Source organism: Scyliorhinus canicula, chromosome 11, assembly GCF_902713615.1.
Source record: "Scyliorhinus canicula chromosome 11, sScyCan1.1, whole genome shotgun sequence".
In the NCBI taxonomy this organism is placed as follows: Eukaryota; Metazoa; Chordata; class Chondrichthyes; order Carcharhiniformes; family Scyliorhinidae; genus Scyliorhinus; species Scyliorhinus canicula.
This window is the reverse complement of record NC_052156.1, coordinates 121,186,034-121,213,333: the sequence shown is the minus strand read 5'-3', so window position 1 is coordinate 121,213,333 and position 27,300 is coordinate 121,186,034. Positions and strand designations below refer to the sequence as shown.

Here is a 27,300-nt window from a genome sequence, read left to right as displayed (position 1 = left end):
TTCTCCCACTATGACGCTACCACCAAGAAAGCACAACAGAGGAAACTAAGGAAATTCAGCATGTCCACTCTGACTCATACCAACTTTTACAGATGCACCATAGAAAGCATCCTATCTGGCTGCATCACAGCCTGGTATGGCAACTGATCGGTCCAAGACCGCAAGAAACCTCAGAGAGTCATGAACACAGCCCAGACCATGACATAACCTGCCTCCCATCAATTGATTCCATCTACACCTCCCGCTGGTTGGGGAAAGCAGTCAGCATAATCAAAGACCCCTCCCACCTAGCTTACTCACTCTTCCAACTTTTTCCATTGGACAGGAGATGCAAAAGTCTGAGAACATGCACAAACAGATTCAAAAACAGCTTCTTCCCCGCTGTTACCAGAGTCCTAAACCACCCTCATATGCCCTCAATGGCAGCACGGTAGCATAGTGGCTAGCACAGTTGCTTCACTGTTCCAGGGTCCCAGGTTTGATTTCCGGCTTGGGTGACTGTGAGGAGTCTGCACGTTCTCCCAATGTGTGCGTGGGTTTCCTCCGGGTGCTCCGGTTTCCTCCCACAGTCCAAAGATGTGCGGGTTAGGTGGATTGGCCATGCTAAATTACCCTTTGTGTCCAAAAAGGTTAAGTGGGGTTATTGGGTTACGGGGATAGGGTGGAAGTGTGGGCTTGGGTAGGGTGCTCTTTCCAAGGGCCGGTGCAGAATCGATGGGCTGAATGGCCTCCTTCAGCACTGTAAATTCTATGATTCTATGATATGGACTGACTTGATTAATACTACTCTCCTGTATGCTTCACCAGATGCCATTTTCTATGTATTTACATTGTGTACCTTGTGTTTCCCTATTATGTATTTTATATTTTTTTATTTCCATGCACTTAATGATCTGTTTGAGCTGCTCGCAGAAAAATACTTTTCACTGTACCTCAGTACACGTGAAAATAAACAAATCCAAACCCAAGTATGCCCCAATGACGTTTGTCATAAATTTATGCAAATTCAGTCCCAAGATGTTAGTCTTGCGAGATCGAGGACATGGCTGAGGTACTAAATGAGTACTTTGTCGTTGTCTTCACTAGAGAAGCGGATGCTGCCAATGTAGCAGTAAAGGTGGTCAGAGTGATATTGGATAGGAAAAAAAGAGGAACTTAAAAGTTTGGTAGTTCTCAAAATGGAAAATTCATCCATCCCATCCAGATCAAATGCATCTGAGGTTACTGAGGGAAATAAAGGTAGAAACCAGAGGCTCTGGCCACAATTCTGTTTAGATATGGGGATAGTGACAGAAAACTGGAGGATTGCAAATAATAAAAACAAGGGGAGAGTGTTAGTAATGGGAAATGTTTTAGAAACAATAAACCAGGACAAAATAAATTAGCATTTAGAAAAGTACAGGCCAATAAATAAGTCAGCATGGATTTGTTAAAGTCTTACGGTTGAGGTTGGTAGCTGCGTATAGTCTACTTCTGATTGCTGGTTGATTATTTTACTCTCAATTGAATAATTTCCTCTTTCATGTGAATTCACCTCCAGAATTTTACTCTTCAAGAAATTGTCCAACATGAAATATGGAATTACTTGAGACTGCATTTGCCACACTAAATTGCCCCCTTGGGGGTCCGGGGATGCGCAGGGTTAAGTGTAATTACGAGGTTGCAGGGATAGGGCCGGATTTTCTTTCAGAATGGTCGGTGCAGACTCGACGGGACGAATGGCCTCCTTCCGCGCTGTCGGGATTCTATGATTGGGTGAAGGTGACGAAGGGGATGCGGCGCGCGAGCGCGTGGCCGCTATACACTGGGTGGCGCGCACGGGGGGGGCGCGTTCCCGCTGAATGACGGAGGCGAACGCGGTGCCGCAGCGCCCGTGATCGAGCCGGCGGGCAGCTTGTCCAGTGCGGATCCTCGGACTGGGCGCTCTGCACCATGACACTCGGTAACCCCTCGCCCTCCGCCAACACCGCCCGCCCGCAGCGCCGGCTCTCGGACTGATTTTCCCTCCCCGCCCCCCCGGAAAGGCGCCGCAAATGTACCAGTTGCTGGGCGCCGCGGCCGGGGCGAAATGGAGCAAGTCCCGGGCCACCCGGAGAGCCGCCTTCCTGCTCGCCGCCGCTTACGGCGCCCGGAGGTTGTACCCGCTCCTCTGGCAGCAGCTGCCGGGCAAAGCAGGGCCCCGGGGCCCGGCGCCTCGGCACGCGGGTGCCAGCTGCCCCGCCAAGAAAGCGCCGGCCGTCGACGCCGACTTCTGGCAGCAGTTGGTGGGTCTGGGCAGGATCCTCTTCCCGAAGCTGCTCACCAAGGAGCTGGCCTTGCTGTGCTTGCACTCGCTGGCGCTGGTTTCGAGGACCTTCCTCTCCATCTACGTGGCCGGGCTGGACGGCAAGATCGTGAAGACCATCGTGGAGAAGAAGCCCAGGAGCTTCGTGCTGAAGCTGGTCAAGTGGCTGCTGGTGGCCATCCCGGCCACCTTCGTCAACAGCATGATCCGCTACCTGGAGTGCAAGCTGGCTCTGGCATTCCGCACCCGCCTGGTGGATCACGCCTACCGCACCTACTTCACCGACCAGACCTACTACAAGGTCAGCAACATGGACGGGAGGCTGGAGAACCCCGACCAGTCGCTGACGGAGGACATCATGATGTTCTCCCAGTCCATCGCGCATCTCTACTCCAACCTGACCAAGCCCATCTTGGACGTGATGCTGACCTCCTACACCCTGATCCAGACCGCCACTTCGCGGGGAGCCAACCCCACCGGACCCACGCTCCTTGCGGGGCTTGTGGTGTACGCCACAGCCAGGGTGCTGAGAGCCTTCTCTCCGAGGTTTGGTAAGCTGGTGGCCGAAGAAGCCCAGAGGAAGGGATACTTGAGATACATCCATTCACGTATTATAGCCAATGCAGAAGAGATTGCTTTTTACAGGGGACACAGGGTAAGGACTTTCACAGTGAAACTGGAGCTCATTAAACTGATGGTTCAAAGGCTGTCAGGACAATGAAAGATGGTACCACCGAAGCCATTAGCGTATTGTTCTAGACACCACCTGACACCTTACAATTACTCTAATACCTTGAATTCAAAGATGAGCCAGTTAGCAACTAGATTATTTGCATTACAAAAATGTTTTTGGAAAAACGAATTCCTTTCTGCCCCTTTGTTGTAATAATAGGTGTAATATGTTTTGCTGCAATCCCTGGTTGAAAGCCTGGACAATTTATACGACTTCTGAAAAAGATGCTGAATTGGTTTCAGTGCCTATTTAAGATTCATTAACTTTACACTGGAGCACATTTTGCTGAGGTTTGCAAGGTTCTAACTGTTGCTTTGTAATGTTTTAGCAATCCCCAGTGACTTCCATGTTCGAGTTTTGAGCTTTCCCTCCCTGTAGTGATGGCAAATTTGGTTTGTAATGTAGCCCAGAAGAGAGTCAGAGCAGTAAAGCTTTATGAAAACATAGCTTCCTTTCTAGATTTGTTTTGAATATTAATTTGAGATTAGAATAGAATTGTTATGATTCTGCCAATGACATGCTTTGTGCATGCTAAAGAGGAAGGATTTTGCCATTTTTTGCATGAGCAATATATTTTAATTCATTTACGGGATGTAGACATTGCTGGTTCGGCCAGTATTTATTGCCCAGCTCTGGTTGCCCTTCAGAAGGTGGTGATCAGTTGCTGCCTTGAACCCCTGCAGTCCTTCAGGTGTAGGGACACCCACTGTGCTGTCAGGGAAGGAGTTCCAGGATTTTGTCCCAGCAACAGTGAAGGAACAACGATTTTTTTCCAGATCAGGCTGGTGAGTGACTTGGAGGGGAATCTCCAGATGGTGGGTTCCCAGGTATTTGCTGCTCTTGTCCTTCTAAATGGTCATGGTTATGGGTTTGGTAGGCACTGTCTACAGAACTTTGGTGAGTTCCTGCAGTGCATCTTGTAGATGGTACACATGACTGCCACTCTTCGTTGATGTTGGAGTGTTTGAATGCTTATGGAAGAAGAAGCAATCAAGCAGGCTGCTTTGTCCTGAATGGTGTTGAACTTCCTGAGTGTTGTTGGAGCTGCACTCATCCAGGCAAGTGGAAAGTATTACAATTCACTCCTGATTTGTGCCTTGTAGATGGTTGACAGGTTTTTGGGGGGTTAGGAGATGAGTTACGTGCCGTAGGATTCGTAGCCTTGGACCTGCCCTGCTAGCCACAGTATTAATCTGGCTAGTCCAGTTCAGTTTCTGATCAATGGTATCAATATACAGTCAGGTGTAGCATGGATTTGATCAGGGTTAAGCTATATCTGTACTGCTGCAATGACAACCCAAATGTACTTTTTTACACTTCAAAGAACATCCTTAACTGAATCAGCGTGATGCAAAAGTAAAATGCTACTGGCACTGAAAATCAGAAATGAAAAGAGAAAATGTTGGAAATATTTAGCAGGCCAGGCGTCATGGAAAGAGAAGCAGGATTAAAGTCTCAGGTTGATGACCTTTCTTCAGAACCGTTGCAATGATATCATTTGCAGTACCAGCTATAGTTGTAGCCTTTCTCATTAATGCTTTCAATTTGGTTCAAAATTTACTGTCACTTCGTTATGCTGTGGCATTCGACCAATTATGACCTTGATTGATGGAGGAAAAAGCACCATATTATTGTCTGTGCTTCACACAAATGTGTATATGCTTATTTACTGGAGTCACATTTTTACAGGATAGGCTGAGCAGATAGTGGCTGTGTCTTTCTGTGACCTAGTTTTTCTAATCCAGTGACAAATGATTGGTCCACTCTGTCACTCCAACTGACTAGAGGCTAGCTGAATTGGCGGTACTTTCCTCATTCTTTAAATATAGCAGTTATTTTGATTGTAGAGGATATCGGTTCACAGTGGTTTTGAATACTGGGTTTGAATCCTGCACAAACTGTGGGGCTGAATATCAGAATCCTAAGTGGAGTGAATTTGGATATTCTGAATCCAGCTCCTGTCCCAGGTGAGTACACAATACAAAATTGGTCATAATTGTAGACCATTTGGGAGTCTTAATCTTGGAAATCAGATAACTAGTGTGCAAGATATAAATGTTGCATTCATGTAGTAGAGAGCTTGTGCAGAATGACATTGGAGTAAAGGCACATTTCGATGCAGACTTAAGAAAACTTATATCAAGCAAATGTTCTATCTGACTGAGAATATTTGACACAGGCGCTAGGGTTTGTAGGCTTTGGATTCTTGTCACCAGGATCATACAGCTGGTTCCAAGCCCAGACTTGCTGATAGTGAGTCTGGTGGCACAGTCTTCTGAGAAGTGGCTCCCTAATTGCCTGCATTTACAAGTTGCAATACATCCAAATACAACTTCAAACAGATGGCACAATTTATGGACTGGAGGTCAAACTAGGATACTTGCAAACCTCTAACCTCTGCTGCAGACCCTGACTAAAATAAAGTGAAACCCTATGGAACATTACTTCCTGAAAACAGGAGGATCCTTTCTTTAAATGATTGAGATGACCATAAAAGTTTAGCACCTTAGATTTTTCAATCATATTTACTTCATATCTCAAAAGGCTAAAATAAGTCACTGAATGAAACATTTCTACAGGTCTTATTTGAAATGTAAAATTGTTAAATGCATTTGGAAACTATAACATTTCTCTTTTGAAATAAAAGTAAAAATACTGTCGATCCTGGAAATCCAAAACAGAAAACGCTAGAATCATAAAGCAGCAGTTCAGTCAGCGCCTTTACTTTTAATTCATTTGTGAGATGTGGCCTCATTGGCAAGGCCTGTATTTATTTCCCATCCCGAATGAGCCACCTTCTTGAACCGCTGTGCTCTTTGAAGGAGTTCCAGATTTTTAGCCCAGCAACCATGAAGGAACTGCAGTATGTTTCCAAGGCAGGAAAGTGTGACTTGAAGGGGAATTTGGAGGTGGTGGCTTTCCCATGTACCTTCTACCCCTATCCGAGACAATAGAGATGATTTGGAAGTGTTATTGAAGTTATGGCAAATTGTTGCAATGCACCTTGTATATGGTACACACTTGGTGGAGGGACTGTTTAAGATGATAGATGGGATGCCAATCAAGTGTGCTGCGTTATCTTGATGGTATCAAGCTTTTTGAGTGTCATTGAAGCTGCACTCATCAAGCAAGTGGCAAGTAATTCATGGCACTCCTGACATAAATCTTATAGATGGTACAAAGGCTTTGGGGAATCGGGAGATCCCTGCAGAACACCCAGCTTCTGCTTAGTTCATTAGTTGTCTTTGAAAAAGCGCAGATATTTTAATTTTCAGGTGCATGCTCTTCCCAAAGCACTGGTTTAATTTTTTTTTTCTGAACATCTGGAGAGCCAGTTTAGAAAAGCAGCAGGCACTAACTGTGATGATTGTTCGTGTGGTAGTAAGAAGTGTTTCGAATATACTGTAAAGAAGTTGATGGCATTATGTTACCATAGGTACGCTACGGAAATACTGAAGGGGGAGGTGTTGATGGACTGGACCAGTTGGACAAAGTATGAGATTAAGAGGACACATGTCCAGATGGAGGCTGGATATTTTCCTTGTTACCTGGTACCTGAGGAATAACAAGAGGTGTTTCTGTAGTTCAGGCCTGACTTTCCTTCTGAGGTCAGCAAACAAATCTCAGGATTGTTCCAGGACCCACGGTGAACTGTAATTTGGTCTTGAATTTTCTGGAGGCAGCCAGTTAATTGGTTGTAAGGCAGCTGGGGCTGCCAATTGGCAGTTGCAGCACTGCAAATGGAGGCAAGGTGCAATGGATAATGCGAAGATCGCTGACCATCAGCAGAGTGGGGAAGGCGAGATGGACCTACATAGTGGAGAGGGTGAATAAAAACAGATATGTAAATTAAGGGCATGCAGGGCATATCAGCCTGTCCACCAGGATGCCAAAGACTCCACTACATTGGGAACTCTCAGCATGATATTGGCTTCTACTCCCAAGTTTGTTCTCATGATATTTTGTTGTGTTTCTCAAGGGTTCAAACATTGAGAGGGAAGGGCCGATTCCTGTGTTTGCACTGGGGCAAATGTCCCTGAACAGATATTAGAGCAAGCAATGGCACATCTTAAAAATTGAGCAATTAGTTATTTTCACGATGGTGATGTACATAAAGGGGAAACAGTAGATGTAGCACACTTGGATTTACAAAAGACATTCGGTAACGTTCCACACAAAAGGCTAATAGGCATGTTAGGTTCTCATGCAGTTGGGGTTTATATATTAGCATACATAAAGGATTGGCTAACAGAGAGGAAGCAATGAGTTGAGGAACAAAGTATTTTAAGTTGGCAAATTGACCAGTACAGTGTTACAAGGATCAGTGCTGGAACTTTGGATACATTCATCTGTCTCTTTGTTGAAGTCATTAATATAGCTTGTAAATTGTTAAGTTTTCTGAAGATGCAAAACTAGGTGGGAATATATTCATAGAACCATAGAATTTACAGTGCAGAAGGAGGCCATTCGGCCCATCGAGTCTGCACCAGCCCTTGGAAAGAGTGCTCAATTTAAACCCATACCTCCACCCTATCCCCGTAACCCAGTAATCCTACCTAACCTTTTTTGGACACTAAGGGCAATTTAGCATGGCCAATCCACCTAACCTGTACATCTTTGGACTGTGGGAGGAAACTGGAACGCCCAGAGGAAACCCAAGCAGACACGGGGAGAATGTGCAGACTCCACACAGACAGTGACCCAAGCTGGGAATCGAACCTGGGACCCAAGAGCTGTGAAGCAACAGTGCTAACCACTCTGCTACCGTTCCGTTGTAAAGAAGACACAAAGTGATGTTCGATGGAATCTTACTATATTGTTTCAAATTATCAGGTCAGACTGAAAATATGCGTGCAGCTGTCCAGTTTCACAGACCAGTTTTCGCTCCAGATCTCAACTTCTGAAAGAAAAGAAATGACTGGGCATGGATTACACTGTCCCTCCGTGGGGTGGGGGGGGGGGGGGGGGAGATGGAGGGGTGGGATGATGGAGAGAGGGAGAGAGTTGATAGAGTCGAAAATCGGAAAATGCGATCTCTTCAGAGAGAATAGTGTTTCTCGATTCTCTACAGGTTTTCCGCCCACGTTTCTGTTCTCTCTGACGGCGAACGGAAAGTATGGAGAAATATGATGACTATGGTAGAATAGGAAAGCAGAATTTCTTTTTACAAGGTTTGAAACTTGAAAATGATGTTCAGTGGGATTTGGGGGGGGGGAACTTGTACAAGGAACAAAGAAAATTAGCATGCAGGAACTGCTAGCAATTAAGGAGGCATGCTGGCAATTGTTACAAGGGGTTTTCAGTACAAGACTAATTAAACATTGCTGCAGTTGTATAGGTGATGCACTATCAATTACGACGAGACGAGTGTAGAGTGTAATCAAGGCTTTATTAAGCAGAGCTGTGTAGCCTCCCGCAGCTGCTGCCGAAATGGCTGCAGCTCGGTGAACACACAAGTTTATACTCCGCCTACTGGGCGGAGCTGGCAGGCAGGGATCTACTCCTATACTGTAGTACAGGAGCCTTACTGTATTACATCTCATATGTGATATATACAACAGTGGTGACTACCACATTCACCCTCTGTTAAATAAAGAGTCCAGCGGGGATGGTGGAAGACTATTTACATGCACAGGTTAACATTTTGGGGAAAGTTCACAAATTCAGCCGATCAGGTGCCTTGATCCTCCGTTGTGAGCGCCGCAGTCCCAGTGGCAATGCAGACGTCGGCTTGCTCGCCACTGACTCCGGGAGCGTGTAGACCTCATCTTCATCCCCGGGTGGGACCAAGGGGGGGACGGATCGTCCTGGAGCAGGGGCTGTGGTGAGGTGTGCTGGGGGAGGATGGGTGGTACCGGGGCAAGGACGGGGGATGGGGTCCCAGCTAGTGCTAGGTCCCTGAGGGAGACTATCTTGGCGGCCGTCGGGGTACGCCACGTGGCGTACTGCGGGTTTGCATCGAGTAACTGTACCCTCTCGACCAACGGGTCCGCCTTGTGGAGCCGCACGTGCTTGTGGAGGAGAATGGGACCTGGAGCTGCCAGCCATTTTGGGGAGTGAAAGCCCAGAGGTGGACTTCCTGGGGAAGGCAAGGAGACGTTCATGGGGGGGTTGCATTAGTCGCAGTGCAAAATAGCGATCAGATGGAATGGAGGGCGTCAGGGAGGACCTCCTGCCAGCGGGAGACCGGGAGATTCTTGGACCGTAGGGCCAGCTGGACGGTCTTCCAGAACGTCCCATTCTCCCGCTCCACCTGCCCATTTCTCCGGGAGTTGTAGCTGGTCGTCCTGCACGAGGCGATGCACTTGCTGAGCAGGTACTGACGATGAGGATCCCCGGTCGCTGTGGATGTAGGCGGGGAAACCGAACAGGGCGAAGATGGTGTTGAGTGCTTTGATGACGGTGGCAGACGTCATATCGGGGCATGGGACGGCAAAGGGGAATCTGGAGTATTCGTCGACCGCGTTAAGGAAGTGCGTGTTTCGGTCGGTGGAGGGGAGGGGCCCTTTGAATTCCCGCTGAGGCGTTCAAAGGGCCGGAGGACTTCACTAGATGCGCGTGGTCTGGCCGGTAGAAGTGCGGTTTGCACTCTGCGCAGACCTGGTAGTCTCAGGTGATAGCCGTGACCACCTCAATGGAGTAGGGCAGATTGCGGGCCTTTATGAAGTGGAAGAACCGGGTGACCCCTGGGTGTGACAGAGAGTGTCGTGTAGGGTCTGGAGTTGGTCCACTTGTGCGCTGGCACATGTACCTCGGGCATCGGGGGGCTCGTTGAGCTTACCGGGGCGATACAAAATCTCATAATTATACGTGGAGAGCTCGATCCTCCACCTCAAGATTTTATCATTTTTGATCTTGCCCCGCTATGTGTTATTGAACATGAAGGCAACCGACCGTTGGTCAGTGAGGAGAGTGAATCTCCTGCCGGCCAGGTAATGCTTCCAATGTTGCACAGCTTCTACGATGGCTTGGGCCTCCTTCTCGACGGAGGAGTGCCGAATTTCGAAGGCATGTAGGGTGCGTGAAAAGAATGCCACAGGCCTGCCTGCCTGGTTGAGGGTGGCGGCCAGAGCGACGTCTGATGCATCGCTCTCGACTTGGAAGGGGAGCGTCTCACCGACCGTGTGCATCGCGGCCTTGGTGCGGTTGAAGGCCTGGTGAGCCTCGGCTGTCGGGGGTAAAACGGTGGAGTGAATGAGTGGGCGGGCCTTGTCCGCATAGTTAGGGACCCACTGGGCGTAGTATGAGAAGAACCCCAGGCATTGTTCCAGGGCAGTGGGGGAGGGGGAGTTCCCTGAGGGGGCGCATGTGATCGGGGGAGGGCCCTAGAACTCCATTTTGCACCACATAGCCGAGGATGGCTAAGCGGTTGGTGCTGAACACGCACGTCTCCTTGTTGTACGTTAGGTTGAGGAGTTTGGCTTTGTGGAGGAATTTGGAATGGTTAGCGTCATGCTCCTGCTATTTGTGGCTGCAGATGGTGACGTTATCCAGGTACGGGAAGGTAGCCCGCAGTCCATACCAGTCAATCATTTGGTCCATCTCCCGTTGGAAGACCGAGACCCCATTAGGGATGCCGAAGGGAACCCTAAGGAAGTGGTAAAAGCGGCTGTTTGCTTCAAACATGGTGTACGGGCAGTACGCCATGCGAATGGGGAGCTGGTGGTAGGCAGATTTCAGGCCCGCTGTCGAGAAGACCCGATACTGTGCAATCTGATTGACCATATCTGATCTGCGTGGGTGGGGGTACGCATCGAGCTGCGTGTACTGATTGATGGTCTGACTGTAGTCAACGACAATCCTGTTTTTCTCCCCAGTTTTCACAACGAGCACTTGGGCTCTCCAGGGGCTGTTGCTGGCCTCGATGATGCCTTCCCGTAGCAGCTGCTGCACCTCCGACCTGATGAAGGTCCTGTCCTGGGCACTGTACCGTCTACTCCTGGTGGTGACGGGTTCGCGATCTGGGGTGAGGTTTGCAAACTGAGAAAGTGGGTCGACCTTAAGGGTCGTGAGATCGCATACAGTAAGGGATGGTAGGGACCCGCGGAATTTCAGGGTTAGACTTTGGAGGTTGCACTGGAAGTCCTGGCTGAGTAGCAAGGCAGCGCAGAGTTTGGGGAGGACGTAGAGCTGGAAGTCACTGAACTCTACGTCCTGGATGGTTAGCGTGGTGGTGCAGTACCCCTGGATCTCTATGCAGTGGGATCCGGAGCCCAGGGAGATTCTCTGGTTGATGGGGTGTACCGCGAGGGAGCAGCATCAAGGTGGATGAAGCTCTCTGTGCTCCCGGAGTCAAGAAGGCATGATGTCTTGTGCCTATAGACCTTTACCGTCGTCGACTGGTTGCGAGCTTGTGCGGCCGGGACTGGTCGATAGTGATGGAGGCAAGCTGTAGCTGGTGTTGGAAGGCCCCTGGCTGGTCGGCGGCGGTTGCAGGCAATGAGCGTCCTGATGAGTTGCCCGACGAGCATTGGTCCTGAGGTGGGGAAGATGGCGGCGCCCAGGGGGCGCACGTGGTGGGTGGCGTTAAAGATGGCGGTGTCCGTGGGCCGCACGAGGCCTCATGGGGGGGGGAAGATGGCGGTGCCCACAGGCTGCACGTGTGTCCTGAGGCAAGCAAGATGGTGGCGCCCACGGGCTGCACGTGGTCTGAGGCGAGGAAGATGGCGGCACCCACGGGCCACATGTGGGAGGTGCAGGAACAATGGGCCTGGTTACAGTGGCGATCGAGCGGGCCTGGCACACTGCAGCGAAATGTCCTTTCTTCCCGCAGGCCTGGTAGAGTGCGCTCCACGCTGGGCAGCGCTGCCGGGGGTGCTTTGTCCGCAGAAGTAGCATTTGGGCCCCCCGGGGTTGGCTGGCTGCTGCGTGGCGCAGGCTTGGGGTTGGCTGGTGGGGTCCATGATGGGGTGTTTGATTGTGGGGTCCATGATGTCCAGGAAGGGGGTGCCGTGGGGTCGGGGGCGTACGCTTGTACATTACGGGAGGCGACCGTTAGTGAGATCGCGGGTTTCTTGGTCGCTGTGAGGTTGAGGGTAGCCCCTTCTAAGAGGCGCTGGCGGATGTACGCCAACTGTATGCCCATAATGAAAGCGTCCCTGATTAGGAGTTCGGAATGTTAGACTCACCAGGGAGTTGATGCCGCGTGGACTGGAGGTGCCTGGCGTACAGTTTGTTGGTCTGCTGGGTGTAATTCTCTTTCAGTAGCGCTATGGCCTCAGTGTAGGTAGGCGTGTCCCAGATGAGGAGAAAGATATCGGAGCTCAGGTGTGTATACAGGATCTGGAGCTTCTGTGCCTCCTGAGGGTGGTTCTGTCGCAGATCCGATGTAGGCTTCAAAGCAAGCTAGCCAATGTGCAAAGGCCGACTAGGCTTTGTCTACTTGAGGGTGCAGCTGCAGGCGATCCGGCCTGATGCGGAGATCCATCGTTGTAAAATCTCTGCTTAAAAAATTGATGCACTATCAATTAAGAGGAGAGTAGAGTGTAATCGAGGCTTTATTCAGCAGAGATGTGTAGCCTCCCGCAGCTGCTGCCGAAATGGCTGCAGCTCGGTGAGCACACACATTCATTCTCCGCCTACTGGACGGAGCCAGCAGGCAGGGATCTGCCTCCGTACCTGTAGTACAGGAGCCTTAACGTATTACATCTCATGTGATATATACAACAGTGGTGACAACCACAATAGGGCTTTGGTGGGACCACTCCTTGCCCACTGCAGTTTTGCTCTCCATATCAAAGAAAATATTTACTTTGCTTAGGAGGCGCTACAGTGAAAATTCACTAGATTGGTTCCTGGCATGTGAGGATTGACCTGATGGCAGACTGAATAAATTAGGCTCTGGATTTCAGAGATGATTTCATTAATACATACAAGATTCTAAATGAGCTTGATAGGGTGGATATTGAGAGGTTGGTTCCCCTGGCTGGAAAACCTGGAACATGATCTCAGGATGAGGGGACAATTATTTAAAACTCAGATGTGGAGAACTTTCTTCTACCCGTATGATCTATCATTAAATATCTTTAAGGAGACAGATTTTTGGTTCCTGGGAATCAAATGGTTTCCAGGCAGGTGAGAAATTGCAGGTTCACAATGTTTGCATTTGACCGCCGTGTAATTCCATTAGCGGGAAACTGGTCCACTGAATATTCTGTGTTATTCATAGCATGTTATGTGGTATAAAGTCAATCAGTGCTTGTTTAAATGTACTGAAGAATGTGAGCTGGGAGCGTAGCTTTCTTCAAGCAATTAATTGTATATGTATGAAAGTCTCGGTTTTATTTGAATTGCAGCCAGTTAGTGTAACAAAGTACTGCAAATTGTGAATGAATTTGGTGACTACCATAAGATTGATGGTTAGGTATGACTGCACCCTGAACCATTACAATTCCTGCAGGAGCCATTTAATTTTTCCATTTGTAATGCCCTGCTGCTGGAGCTGAAATTTAACGTGGAAGATTTAATTTTCACTCGTTAATCCCCAAGTATTTTCACAACTTATCTTTTTTCGAACAACTGCAAATACTTCTATTTTGGGTACTAAATTGAGAAAAGTTAAGAATTGTATCCTTGAACTTTAAAGTTTGATGTTGGGGCAGCAATAGTTGACACTGAAGCAAAGACCATTTGTCCTTCACAACCCTGAAAATAAGTGAATGTCACTATTTGCTTGTTGACTTACTTCATATAAGACATTTATGTCAACCTCTTGCAGAAGAAGAGAATAAAGTTAATGCCACAATTGACGAGAAGGAAGAAAGGGTACAGGATAGGATTAAAAAATAGATCAAATGGAAGTGCTGAATAGATGGGCAGCACTCAAAAATGTAAGCAGTCACCTGTCCAGATGTGATACATTCTAGGTTAGAAGAAGCAAATGGGGGTGGCACCAGAAAACCGGAGAACTGCAAATGTGAGAGCCCTAATCACAAAAGGGGAGAGATAAATCAAGTAACTAAGGGGAATCAGTCAAACATCAGTGGTGGGAAAACTAATGGGGGAAGACCATTGCCAAGGACAAAACTAACTTATTTGGAAAAGGATGGGCCAATAAAGTATAGCTGGCACAGATTTATTGAAGACAAATTGTGTACGACTAACCTGATTGAGTTGTTTGATGAGTAACAGCAGCAGGTCATTAACGATAGAACAGTACATGTGGTATTCATGGACATGGCAGTGCATCAAAATTTGAAACCTGAACAAGGACATGTTGAGGAATAAGATTGGGAGTCAGGAAGCTGTTTTTTTTCAATCTTTATTTGTGTCACAGGTAGGCTTACATTAACACTGCAGTGACGTTATTGTGAAAATCCCCTAGTCACCACACTCCGGCGCCAGTTCAGATACATGGAGGGAGAATTCAGAGTGCCCAATTCACCTAACAAGCACGTCTTTCAGGACTTGTTGGAGGAAACTGGAGGAAACCCTTGCAGACACGGGACGAACGTGCAGATTCTGCACAAGCAATGACCCTAGCACCTGGCGTGGTGAAGGAACAGTGCTGACCACTGTGCTACCGTCCTGCCCTTCAATGATAGATGCTGTGATCATAATACACAGATTTCAAGGAAATAGTTTTTATCCCTCCCCTAATATTGTGATCATCAGATTTAGGAGGAAACCGTTCCCAATTCGACTTTCATATCCTGTAACTATAAACAAGTGACAAGATCAGACTCGGGACAGAATTTGTGTTGATATTCTTATGCCTGATTTTACACAAGAACGGTGTTAAGTAGTTATTTCCTGAGTGAGAAATTTTGATTATTAAACGTTTTTGGTGAAAGAATTAGAAATTCTGTGTTTAAAGGTGAACTGTTGCAATAAAGTTAGCAATTTGACACACATATTTTGCAGATTTCTGCTAGCGAGGCAAAATGGCTGGGATTCTCCATTTTGGAACCGAAGTGCTCCCTCCAGTGGAGTACCAGGACTGGTGTCCGTTGGGAATGGGGCCCAGGTGCGAGGGTCACTCCTTAAGCTTGCAAATATATGGGGAGAGTTTGCCGAATTCCATCAGAATCCTGGTATTGCCCACCATTTGCGGTAGTCCCCCGACCCCCCCCAAGCTGGCAAGATCTGGCATTCCCCCCCTCCACAACTGGATAGTGGCTAACCCTTCCCATGGCACGCACGCATGAGGGTGACCCAACACCCCCCCTCCCCCCAAATCAGTGACCCCCACCCTGAAAGTTAAAGGGTAGTCCAGTGAAAAATCACTGCACTCTCACTTACCCTTTCCTAACATCTGCTGGCTCAGACAGAAACCTTTAAAGCAGTAGAAGTTACAACTAGAAAGCCAAGTACACTTGAAAGGGCTTTAGTCCCAATGACGGCCTTTGAAATGCAAATCTTCCATTCAATTTCACACAGTAATACATTTCACTATCCAGTGATTAACATTTTTATTGGTCAATGATGCATGGTGGACTGTTTATTTATATTTCCCTTCATGCTTAAATACATCTAAAGTATCCTGCTTTGATGTTCCCAATGTTTATAAACACTTGCTATGATTGACAGTTCCTCACCACATCCACAGTAGTTAAGTCTTGATGTGGTGAGCAGCTGTCAATCAGAGCAAGTGTGTTTATAAACATTACTCTGCTTTGATGCTAGCCATAATGGAGATGCATTGAAGCGTGAAGGGAAAGATAAATAAACAAGGCATACTGCAAAAATGAAACCACAGAGCCCATTGAAACTTCAAGGGGAATGAAATACCTCTCCAAGAGACATGCTGCAGAATGGTTCTGTCCTGTGAGAGGTCTTTGGGACAGACAGGCTGGAGCTGTGATTTGCCCTGTTATGGAGTGTTGAACATGGAAGAAAGCAGGATTCACAGAACCAAAGTGACCCCCATCCCTGGGCAGACCCCTGACCTGCGCCACTCCAGCCCACGCTCCGTTGGAAGACCTTCCCATTGCATCTCACCAGTGGCTGCTGTGCCCTTGTGCTCCCTGGAGGTCTGAGGAGAGGGGTACTCACCTCCTTGCACACCTTGCTCCCCCTTGGATTCCATGGTGCCTGATCCCCACTTTCTTAAGGATCTGTAGACATTTTTGCCTGGGTAACCTCCCGCTAGGGGCAGGCGGAGGAAGAGATGGCTAGGCGCATACCGGGAGGTCAGTGCGTTCAATTTTAATCTCACTACTGAGATTAAAATGAATGCGAGTGAGCTCTGATCAGTTTCTTGCCCTTATTGGTTGAGATCCTGATCATATCAGCTAGGAGCATAGGAAACTGTTTGACGCTCAGCGCAAATTCCATTTCGGGCCTCTCCTGGAATTTTCCCGAGATAGCGGGGTTTGCATCGGGTGCAATGTTGCTGGAGAATTGCCCCCAATGTTCTAGAAAATAAAATTTGAAGTGTCAACTGTAGAATTCACTGAGCGAAAAAAGCACATGCATTATTAACAACCCGTTTACCACATTTACATTCTTTAAACAACATAAACCTTGATTACAATAAACATTTCATTCAAATGTACAATCACTTAATGTAATAAGCAATGTTATTTGGAGTCCCACTTCAAAACATTTATAACCACTAGTAGCTGTCAATCAAACTATGAAATAATAGGCCCCCTTCTGTGATAATGGGATTGTTGTGAAATTACTCATGCGACACCAATCCTGGAATAGAAACCTAGGGCTTTTGCCAGCATGCAGTGAAATGGCAAGCAATGATTTTTTACAACTTCAAATATTTCTTTTCAAAGATTTGAAGGCTAGCATTTTTATATGCAATGATGGCTTGACAGCTCCCTTTGACAGGTGCTTTTGACAGTTCCTTTCTACATTTTTGACAGGTCCCATTGACACAAACGACAAGTGCTTTTGACAACTGGTTTTGACAGATCTGTTGCCCATTCCAAAGAGGTTGACAGTTAATGAGTTTTATATATTATTTCATTGCCCACTTTTAAACTTCCAGACCCTCCTCAAAGATGTCCTGAGACCTGGTCCTAAGGGTTACCTCACCTCTTCTAAGTGGTCCCTGGCTATGCAAATGAATGCACGAAGAATAGACCTCCTACCAGATCGATTTGGCATTTGTTGGAGTCTCCGGCGGGACCCTCCTCACCACCGGCAGTGCACCTATGCATGCATGTTTCCCAACAGCATGGGATGGCCCACAATGGGAAACTCCATTGCCTGGCTGTAGGAACGGAGAATCCCCGTTATCGACGAGGGTGCACAGCGCAGGAAAATGGGGCTGGCGGGGTGGAGAATCCTGCCCCTGGGATTTCATACGCTTCGAGCACCAAAACCCGACTTCATTGGAGGCAGCTTATGGTTTAACTGGCCAGCTGCATCTCTAAACCATGCAGGCGCAAAATGTGAACCACCCCGTAGAAATTGGAGGTGGTATGTTGGAGGCCATCTGCCATGGTGAAAATCTAGGCCGTAGTTTTTTAACCTAACTTGTTGGAAAAACAATTCCCCCTGTTGCTGTTGACAATTATGTTTTCCTTGTTTTGCACTCCAAGCTGGGCACCATATAATTGGAAAACAAAAACACTAAGTGCTGGAAATACTCAGCAGGTGTAGCTGCATGGACTGAGAAAAAATCTAACTGGAAGGCATCCATCTGAAACACAGACTTTGTCTTTTAGTTTAATGATGTTCATACCCCTCTTTCCCTTCAATGTTTGTCTTGTGTGTAGAGGGTGGGGGCGAGTTAAAGGCGGGGTGTTAGAAGTGAGATGATAGTTATCCAGTTGTATTTGTTGCTTATTTAATTATAGTTATTAATAAAAGTTAATTCTGTTTAAATTTACAAACCTGGTGAGTGTAGTTATTGGGCACCAAAGTTTTTAGGTATATTCAAAATATTTTAATAAAATGAATGGGCAGCATGGTAGCACACGTGGATAGCATTGTGGCTTCACAGTGCCAGGGTCCCAGACTTGATTTCATGCTGGGTCCGGCGTCTGCATGTTTTCCCCGTGTCTGTGTGGGTTTCCTCCGGATGCTCCGGTTTCCTTCCACAGTCCAAAGACATGCAGATTAGGTGGATTGGCCATGCTAAATTGCATTTGTGTCCAAAAAAGGTTAGGAGGGGTTATTGGGTTATGGGGATAGGGTGGAAGTGAGGGCTTAAATGGGTCGGTGCAGACTCGATGGGCTGAATGGCCTCCTGCACTGTATGTTCTATGAATAGTTAATTTCAATTGTGTTGTGATTCCGGGTCAAGTGGCCCAGAATGTCGTAATATGTTCCATTAGTATTCTGCAGTTGTATTTATTTTGTTTCATGTTGTTGCTTCAAAAGTTCAAGTCACTGCTCAAACTTCCAGCAACCTTACACGTTCATGCATGTGTTTGAAGTTCTACACTTGTAACTTTCACTACTTTCAAATAATGTTGGTATATGTAACATTTATACTTCTGTTGTCTTCTATTTTGTTTTTGTAGGTGGAAATGAACCAGCTACAAAAAAGCTACAAGTCACTTGCTGCCCAGATGAATCTTATTTTGTCCAAAAGACTTTGGTACATTATGTTGGAGCAGTTTCTAATGAAGTATGTGTGGAGTGGGAGTGGATTAGTGATGGTAGCAGTACCAATCATCACAGCAACAGGTTTTGCAGACAATGGTAATGAAGCAAATTTTCAGCAATTGATTAAAAACTTGGTGTTGTATTGAGCCCCAGAATGTTACGACCGATTATATAATGTGCTTGGTTAATGATTACTGATGCTATTATGGGAAAGCCACTGCAGAAAGCACCCCACAACAACATTCAGACTGCTCCCATATACTTATTAGAGACTGACAGTGCTGGTTCTGCTCAATGGTAGTAGGTGCAGAAGATATATAAAAAATACATCCCAGTAGGACAAAGTAATATTTCTTTGAAGACATCAATGTGCAGGGCTCTAAATGGAATAGATCTTTTGGGAGATGTTAAATTGAGATTCTGTGGCACAAATAAGCCATTAGGCAAGTATTTATGTCTCAGCGCAAATGTTATTAATTCTCGCAGACCACTGCAGCATCCAACATTGATTGGCCATGCCAGTCTTCTCAGTAAAGATGTTTTATACATCCCACTATGTTGTATATCCACTGAACACAAACCTTGCCAGTTCAAACAGAATGGAAAAATCAACTGTTTACAGTCTCCGTGTACCTCTGCTGATTTATTTTGTTTTACGTGCTACATGGCACCTTGATTGCTTCTTCAAAATGATGTTTAACATGGAGGAGCACTGACTCATCAGCTGAACAAGGGTGGCAAGTGGTAATCAACAGGAGGCTGACTTGCCTATTTTTGACCTGATGCCATGAGAATTCATGGGGTCAAGAGTCAGTGTCTCGGACTCCCATTTCAGGGCCACTCCCTCAAATGGTACACCACCCTGCCCTCATCATCTTCAAGGGTCTATCCTGCTGTTGGGAAAGAAAATACCCAGGATGGTGATGGAGCAGTCTGGGATATTGGCTGCAAATTGTGATTCTGTGAGTCTGACTATTATCATTCAGTGAGACAGCTCTTCCAATTTCGGCACCAGTCCCCAGATGTTAGCGAAGAGGACTTCTGAATGTGATGCCAAGTGATCTTTCGAGTTTTATTTTTAGATATCTAACCAAAGAAAAAAAAGTGGTGTTGCACTGAACCAAATTAAGAATCGGTGTTTAATTTAAAGAGTACTTAATTCTTTTTTTCCCAATTAAGGGGCAATTTAGAGTGACCAATTCACCTATCCTGCACATCTTTTTGGATTGTGGGGTGAGACACACAGACATGGGGAGAATGTGCAAACTCCACACGCACAGTAACCTGGGGCTGGGATCAAACCGGGTCCTTGATGCCGTGAGGCAACAGTGCTAACTACTGTGCTACCGTGCGGCCTCCAAGAATCAGTGTTTAATTTCTCAATTACCTGTTCCTGAATTTTAAAATTCTCTTTGAAAATATGATGTTTTAATATGTTTAGCTTAATGAGAGTTGCTGATTAATATTTCTTATTTATGATGTTTTGTATGTGGGCAAATTAGAATCTTTTTCTTTCAGGACTATTGGTTTGGTTTATCTTTGAGTTTAAAAGTTGTTGACCTCAGTACGGAACCAGAATTCAGTATTTGTAATGCAGCTAGAAGGAATTGGAGTTTTCACACAGTATTTGTCCAAAACTCTTTGGTTTCAGTAGAGATTTACCCCCCAAAAATGTTAGTGGTCTTGAGATTAGATTTACAAATAAATTATATGTATTGAAATCGAAGGTGCAGTATTTAACAATTCACAGTAAGATTTCAAGTCAAAGTTTGCTGGAAATTAGGGCACAGATTTAAAATGATTTGCAAAAGAAGAAATGTGATCTGAGAAAGAACTTTTTCACACGAGTGGTTTGGGTCTGGAATGGACTGCCTGGAAGTGTGGTGGAGGCAGATTCAATTGAGGCATTAGATGGTTACTAGAATAGAACCAACGTGCAGAGATACGGGGAAAAGGCAGGGGAATGGCACTAAGCCATGATGCTCGTTTGGAGAGCCGGTGCAAACAAGATGGATCAAATGACCTCCTGTGCTCTACGAAAATGCAACTCTAATCTGGTACTCAAGTCAAGCAACATTAATGTTTTACAAGCATCAAGGTTTTGAAAATGCCATAGTACTTTGTCTTAGTTGGTTACTAATTCACATAGAACTCTATCTGTGTGAAAGGTCAGTGCTGTTATTATGAAAAGAATGCAAATTCCAGTCCATTTGTGTCCACATGTCCTCAAACTGCCTTCTGCCGTTCTCACTTCTGTGAGGATCTCCAAAATTGTGAAAGATTGTAGCAAAACGTGCAGTAGCGTCTCTATTCTTGTGGTGAGATTGTATTTTTCTGTTCTTGTAATTCAAAGGGCGAAATCCAATGGCCACGCTTCACCAGAAACGTAGCACGCCGCGGTGTAGCGTGGCCGATGAAAGCCAGTAGAACCTGCTCCCGGGATAGACCTGGCTTGCCACGCCTCACAAGGTCCAATAGGCGGGATCACCTTTTGGCAAATCTGCATATTAGAGTTAGCTTTAGCGGGTGGCGGCGAAGTGATCTGGGCTAATTTTGGGGACCTCGGAGATTGGGACGCTATTTTTAAATCTCTGGCTACACTGGGGAGGTCCGGTGAGCAAACCTCCCCACTGTACAAAACAAGGTTATGTTCCCTGTTCAGGCTCCTTATACAATGCGAGTCACGTTGAATATCTGAGTTTCTCTGCACGGTGAGCTCCTTTTGGGAGAATCGCGACAATCCAGTTTATTGAGAAATGGTTGTTTTTCATTCAAAAAGGCGCTGTTATATTGAAGAGATCCTCTGCGACCCAGTTGGAGCTCTTAGGGACACTGAGGGGAGAAACTGAGGGAGTCTGTGACTTGGCTTTTGTCGTCTTGGAAACTGACCTGTTAAAGTTACAGATTAGGTACAGACTCATTCTTCCTCAACATATGATTACTGGATTTATCATCTAGGTTCATGTCCTACTCCAGGACATGAAGATGGCCACAAAAGATGTGTTCATAACATGGCCAATCAGGTTGCTAATTAGCCTTTGAATCTTTTCAATAATCCACACTATTCTCCAAATGGGGAAGAGTGGAAAGATATAGGACGGGATTCCCCGACCCCACCCCACCGGGTCGGAGAATCGCTGGGGGTGGGGGTGGGGGGTGTGGTGGCGGCGTGAATCCCCCTTCGCTGGCCGGCGAATTCTCTGGCACCGGAGATTCGGCGGGGGCGGGAATCCCACTGCGCCAGTCGGCTGCTGCTCGCAGTGGCCCACCCCGATGATTCCCCAGCCCGCGATGGGCCGAAGTCCCGCTGGTTCTTTGCCAGTCCTGCCGTCGTAGATTACACTAGGTAGGTCCCTTGCCGGCGGGACCTGGCGGCGGGGGTGGGTGCAGGGATCCTGGGGTGGGGGCGGAGGGCGATCTGGCCCCGGGGGGTGCCCCCACGGTGGTCTGGCCCGCGATCGGGGCCCACCGATCCGCAGGCGGGCCTTTTCCTACGCGTCGGCCGTGTCAGCCTCCGCGATGGCCGACGCATAGGTGAACCCTCCCCTGCGCATGCGCGGAATCGCGCCGGCGGCGTCCCTTCGGCCCCGGCTGGCGTAGCGCCAAAGGCCTTCCGTGCGGGGCGCAAACCACTCTGGCGCCGGCCTAGCCCCTAAAGGTGTAGAGGACTCCGCACCTTTGGGGCGGGCCGGTGCCAGAGTGGTTCACGCCACTCCATCCCGCCGGGACCCCCCGCCCCGCCGGGTACGTGAGAATCCCGCCCCCGAAAACATACAAGCTTATCATTCAGTGCCTCCCCTTTTCATTCTTGGAAAAAAAGCCTTTTTCCCCCCCACACTAGTTTGGCTGTTGGCTCAGTTTTTGGTTTCTATTTGACATTGTGTGATAGGATTAAACACTGTTAGATTGACAAAAGCAAAACTGCATTTGATAGGGGTTTCAGAGTGTGTCCAAGAAGGTACAGTCATGGAAGAGGAAACATTTTAATCGATTTTGTTAAAAATTTTATATTTTAAGTGGCCCCTCTTGAAGTTGCTTACAAGAATGAAAGCAAACATACATTCTGGTTTTCATGGCTCCTGATCTGAAAGCAAGTCCAGTGTTTCTGCAGCATGTAAAATATTCTTCATTTTAATATTTTCTCAAGTCTTTTTACTTACTATTTCAAATATACAAATATTTATAGTCACTTTGTTACACTTGCACTGACTAATGGCTGCAGTTTGGGTCCCAGCACACACACCCATTCACATTTATTGTTTTTTGCCGAGTTGGAATTTTACTTCTTGAGTTCTGTGTTTGCCTAGACGCCTGCTTGTACAGAGCTATAAATATATGGTTGAGTTTCACTTCCTAACCTGTTCGCACTGGCAGCAGTGTGTGGTGAGAACACCAAGTTTAAACAGTGTGTTTAGATTTCCAGAGTTCCTCGCCAATTAGAGCAAACTGGCTTGATGATGACCCAGAGCAGTGTCCCTGAGCTTCACTGGTTGAAGAAACCCTGCAAGAATTAGATGAAGGATAGTAAAAGTGTGTAAACACAACCCAAACTAGTAAACATGGAGGCTCAATGTGGCATGGCCATGTTTCAGTGATGTGTCTCTGAAGATGATACTGTGGACTGTAAGGGCCTCCAGGGATTGTGTTCCCTGCAGATGGGAGGGGTGAAGATTGCCATAAAGACAGGCAGGTTGGAAATGACAAAAGAGGATAAATACCTCAAAATGTTCAATGATCTAACCAGGGCAGGAAGGGTGAGTGGCATGGAATATTCAATTATAAACCCCTTAATAATAATAATAATAATAATCTTTATTGTCACAATAGGCTCACATTGCAATGAAGTTGAAATGAAAATCGCTTATTGTCATAAGTAGGCTTCAAAATGAAGTTACTGTGAAAAGCCCCTCGTCGTCACATTCCGGTGCCTGTTTGGGTACACCAAGGGAGAATTCGGAAAGTCCAAGTTACCTAACAGCACGTCTTTCGGGACTAGTGGGATGAAACCGGAGCACCCGGAGGAAACCCATGCAGACATGGGGAGAACTTGCAGACAGTGACCCAGCCGGGAATTGAACCTCTGGCCCTGCCGCTGTGAAACCACAGTGCTAACTACTGTGCTACCGTGCTGCCCTCTACTTTCCCATGTCTTCTGTACATCACTCATACCAATGAAAGTTCATCCATTCCTCTCTAAAGACACGACCTTCCATCCGGATTTGACACTTACCCGTATATTATTGCAATGTCACACATGTCTCTCACAGCAGTGACTCTCCACAAATGTTCCATTGCTCAAAGTGTTCTTACACTTTTAAGGTTCTTCTCTCCTTGCAGAAGAGAGCACACAATACGAGGGAGAGGCAGTGATTGGAGCTGGCTTTTCATTCATCACCAACTTGACAACTGTACAAAAGGAGCTGCTGGAGATAAACCGAGCACCAGCATGCCTGGCCACTGGAGATGGCTACTTGCTAACAAAATTAAATATCTCACAGCAGAATGTTGACTCGACGTCAGCAGGTAATAAAAACGATAATGTGCACAACGATGACTTAGAAGCCTCAATTCGTCGATACCTTTAATCTCCAATGGGTTCTTCACGTGCCCTTCAGGGCTGTTGTGGGAGAAGGACAAAGATTCCTCAGAGGTGTCCAGTCACTCTTGAGAATGTGCCATCACAGGACTCAAGTGTATCCTTCAGATGCTCAGTTAGGCACAGCTCTTTGCGCAGTCAGTGCAGCTATTTGGGGTGTCATATGGAAAATCACACACAGCAGAAATGAGCAAGAGCAAGTGGTGGAGACAAGTACAGCAGTGGAAATTCCCCATGAAATGCTGCGGAACCCATAAAGCTCTGCTCAGCTTAATGCAGACGCTGAGCTTCAGAGTCCACAAATGAAGGAGGGTATTTTGGAACAGTAGCGGAAAATGTGTGAAGTCCTGTCAGTCTTTCAGGCTGCAATGTACATGATTGGAACAGTTCATCTCTAATACGAGTGCTAGGATGTCTCAGACATTGGCACTGATGTCTACATACATGGAAAGAGTGACCACCTTTATGGAACATAAAATGTGGCAGAAAAACTCAGCAGAGAGCTCTCCAGCTCTTGGCTAGCAGGTTAAGTGCGTGTGATCTTGAGCGGGAAGATGGAGAAAGGGCACTTGTAGGGTTGGACTTGTTCAAAGCACTTCCACTTCTGATTCCTTGCTCCTGTCCCCTCATTCTGAGCCCCACCTGCTGCCTCTTGACTTGATGGTACAGATGCAGGTGGGGAAGTCTTCGACAGGGTCTTCCCAGCCTCTCAAACGCAAAGGACATCGTCCAAGAGCATCTGAGCAGTAACGATATGAGCAGCCTGCCTCTCATCCTGTTGCAACCACAAGGGCTGCACTATGTAGAAGTAAGTAGACAAAGGAAGATTATTTGTTGTTGCATAGGGATATCCGCTTGGGTGTATTAACAGTGCTACATTGTCACATTTCAGTTTCATATTTATGTACCATAAAATAAATTTCACCGCTCTATTTTGTATTGCCCATTTTTGTGTGTCGTCTGCCAGTGGCTTTCTGTCTTGTAAAAGGATGGTATCATTTAAAGAGGAGTAATGGGCGTCTGTGAAAGGATGACTTGTTTGTGGGACGCCGGGGAGTACAGTGAGTTTAGAATTGCTGTGGCTGTACTGTCAGTTTAACCGAAACATGCTTGAAACAGGCTGTCCATGACAGCAATGTGTGTGGCTGCTGGTGTGTTTTCCCCATCACGCTCTTCCTCGAAAGATGCTGAGCGCTCATTACCTCCCACCTGGAGTTGCAGTCCTTGCTGCTCTATAATGTTGTGCAAAGCGCAGCAACCACTGACTCCAGAAGCCCTAGTTTCTGCATTTTGAAGGACGCTCTGAGAAATAGTTAAGGCGCGTGAATAGCAACTTAACATTGAGATTGCATGCTTAATTATAACTGCTGCTCATGTGACTTCAATTGCATCTTTCTTGGGCTCCCCATCAGTGGTATCAGCTATATAATAAGATAATAAGGTATAGGAGCAGAATTAGGCCATTCAGTCCATCGGGCCTGCTCCGCCATTCGATCATTGCTGATATGTTTCTCAACCCCATTCTCCTGCCTTCTCACCATAACCCCTTATCCCCTTAATAATCAAGAACCTATCTATCTCTGTCTTAAAGACACACTGTGACTTGGCCGCCACAGATGTCTGCAGCAATGAGTTTCACAGATTTACCACACTCTGGCTGAAGAAATTCCTCCTCATCTCAGTTTTAAAGTCTGAGGCTGTGCCCTGGGGTTCTAGTCTCTCCTACTAGTGGAACACCTCCATGTCCACTCTATCCAGGCCTCTCAGTATTCTAGAATTTCCAATGAGATCCCCCCCCCCCCCCCCCCCCCCAATCATTCTTCTAAACACCCATCAAGTCCTCAACCACTCCTCCTATGACATGCCCTTCATTCCTGGGATCATTCTTGTGAACCTCCTGTGGACCCTCTCCAAGGCCAGTGCTTCCTCCTACGATACGGGGCCCAATACTTCTCACAAAATTTCAAATGGGATCTGACCAGAGCCTTATACAGCCTCAGCAGAACATCCCTGCTCTTGTATTCTAGCCCTTTTGAAATTAATGCTAATATTGCATTTGTGTTCCTAACTGCCAACTGAACCTGTATGTTAACGTTAAGAGAATCCTGAACTAGGACTCCTACTTGCTTAAGATTCCCTAAGCCTTTTCCCGTTTAGAAAATAGTCGATGCCTCTATTCTCCTTGCCGATATGCATAACCTCACACTTTTCCACATTGTATTCCATCTGCCACTTCTTTGCCCACTCTCTGAGCCTGTCAAAGTCCTTCTGCAGCCTCCCTACTTCCTCAACACTACCTGCCCCTCTACAAATCTTTGTATCTTTTGCAAACTTAGCAATAATGCCCTCAGTTCCGCCTTCCAAATTGTTAATGTATATCCTGAATAGTTGTGGGCCAACACTGACCCCTGCGGAACACCGCTAGTCACCGGCTGCCATGCTGGAAAAGGCCCCTTTATCCTCACTCTTTGCCTTCTGCCAGCCAGCCAATCCTCTATCCTTGCTCCTGTTGCGCGTTTTACTGGAGTGTATTAACACGCCTCCGTTTAAAGGCCGTGTGCTTAACACTGCTATGGCTCTGTGTATGTAATTATGCTCAGGAGTCGCCAGGTGCCGTATTTAGACACCTCACAAGTATATCAAGGTCAGGTTCAAAGTAATAAATCTGTACACCGATTAGTAAGTCCAAACGATTGATATTTATTATGACAAATATAATAAATACACATGCATACGCTAAAGAGACTAACTTACTTCTAATACTAAACAACTAAAATACTTATCTAGACAGGAACAGGCAAGGTCAGGGAGCAAGGCCTTCGTCCCGTTCTTGGTCTGCAACTCTCAGGTATTTAAAGTTGTCAGGGTCTAGCAAAGTCTGGATCCCGTAGCGATCGTCGTAGTGGCACTTACAGTTCGATGGCTGATGGCTCAACGGCTGGTGATGGAACTGGAGTCAGGATGCGATGTATCAGCAAAGCGATGAAAACAGCAGGGAGCCGGAGCCAAAAACAGACCGAACCATGTGCGGGGTCTACTTTTATAGGTCCCCCAAAGTCCGTGCCCCTTCGGGGCGGTCTTTTACCTGCCATGTATCGATTGGGCCTTTTCCCAATCGATATCTTCCAAACCCCCCAATCTGAGGGTCGCTTCTCGATGGGTGGGGCGGTACCTATG

The 27,300-nt window shown here is 46.8% G+C and overlaps 1 protein-coding gene across 1 annotated transcript in view; it reads left to right on the top strand.

Annotated features, from left to right (window-relative positions):
- Positions 1–1,842: 1,842 nt before the first annotated feature.
- The window catches only part of LOC119973338 (ATP-binding cassette sub-family D member 2-like), a 122,768-nt gene continuing 97,310 nt past the window's right edge, over positions 1,843–27,300 (top strand). Inside the window, exons 1-2 of the mRNA XM_038811221.1 lie at positions 1,843–2,939; positions 18,443–18,623. Of these exons, the coding sequence (XP_038667149.1) occupies positions 2,034–2,939; positions 18,443–18,623 (1,087 nt within the window). The 5' untranslated portion in view covers positions 1,843–2,033. The remainder of the gene's footprint in view (positions 2,940–18,442; positions 18,624–27,300) is intronic.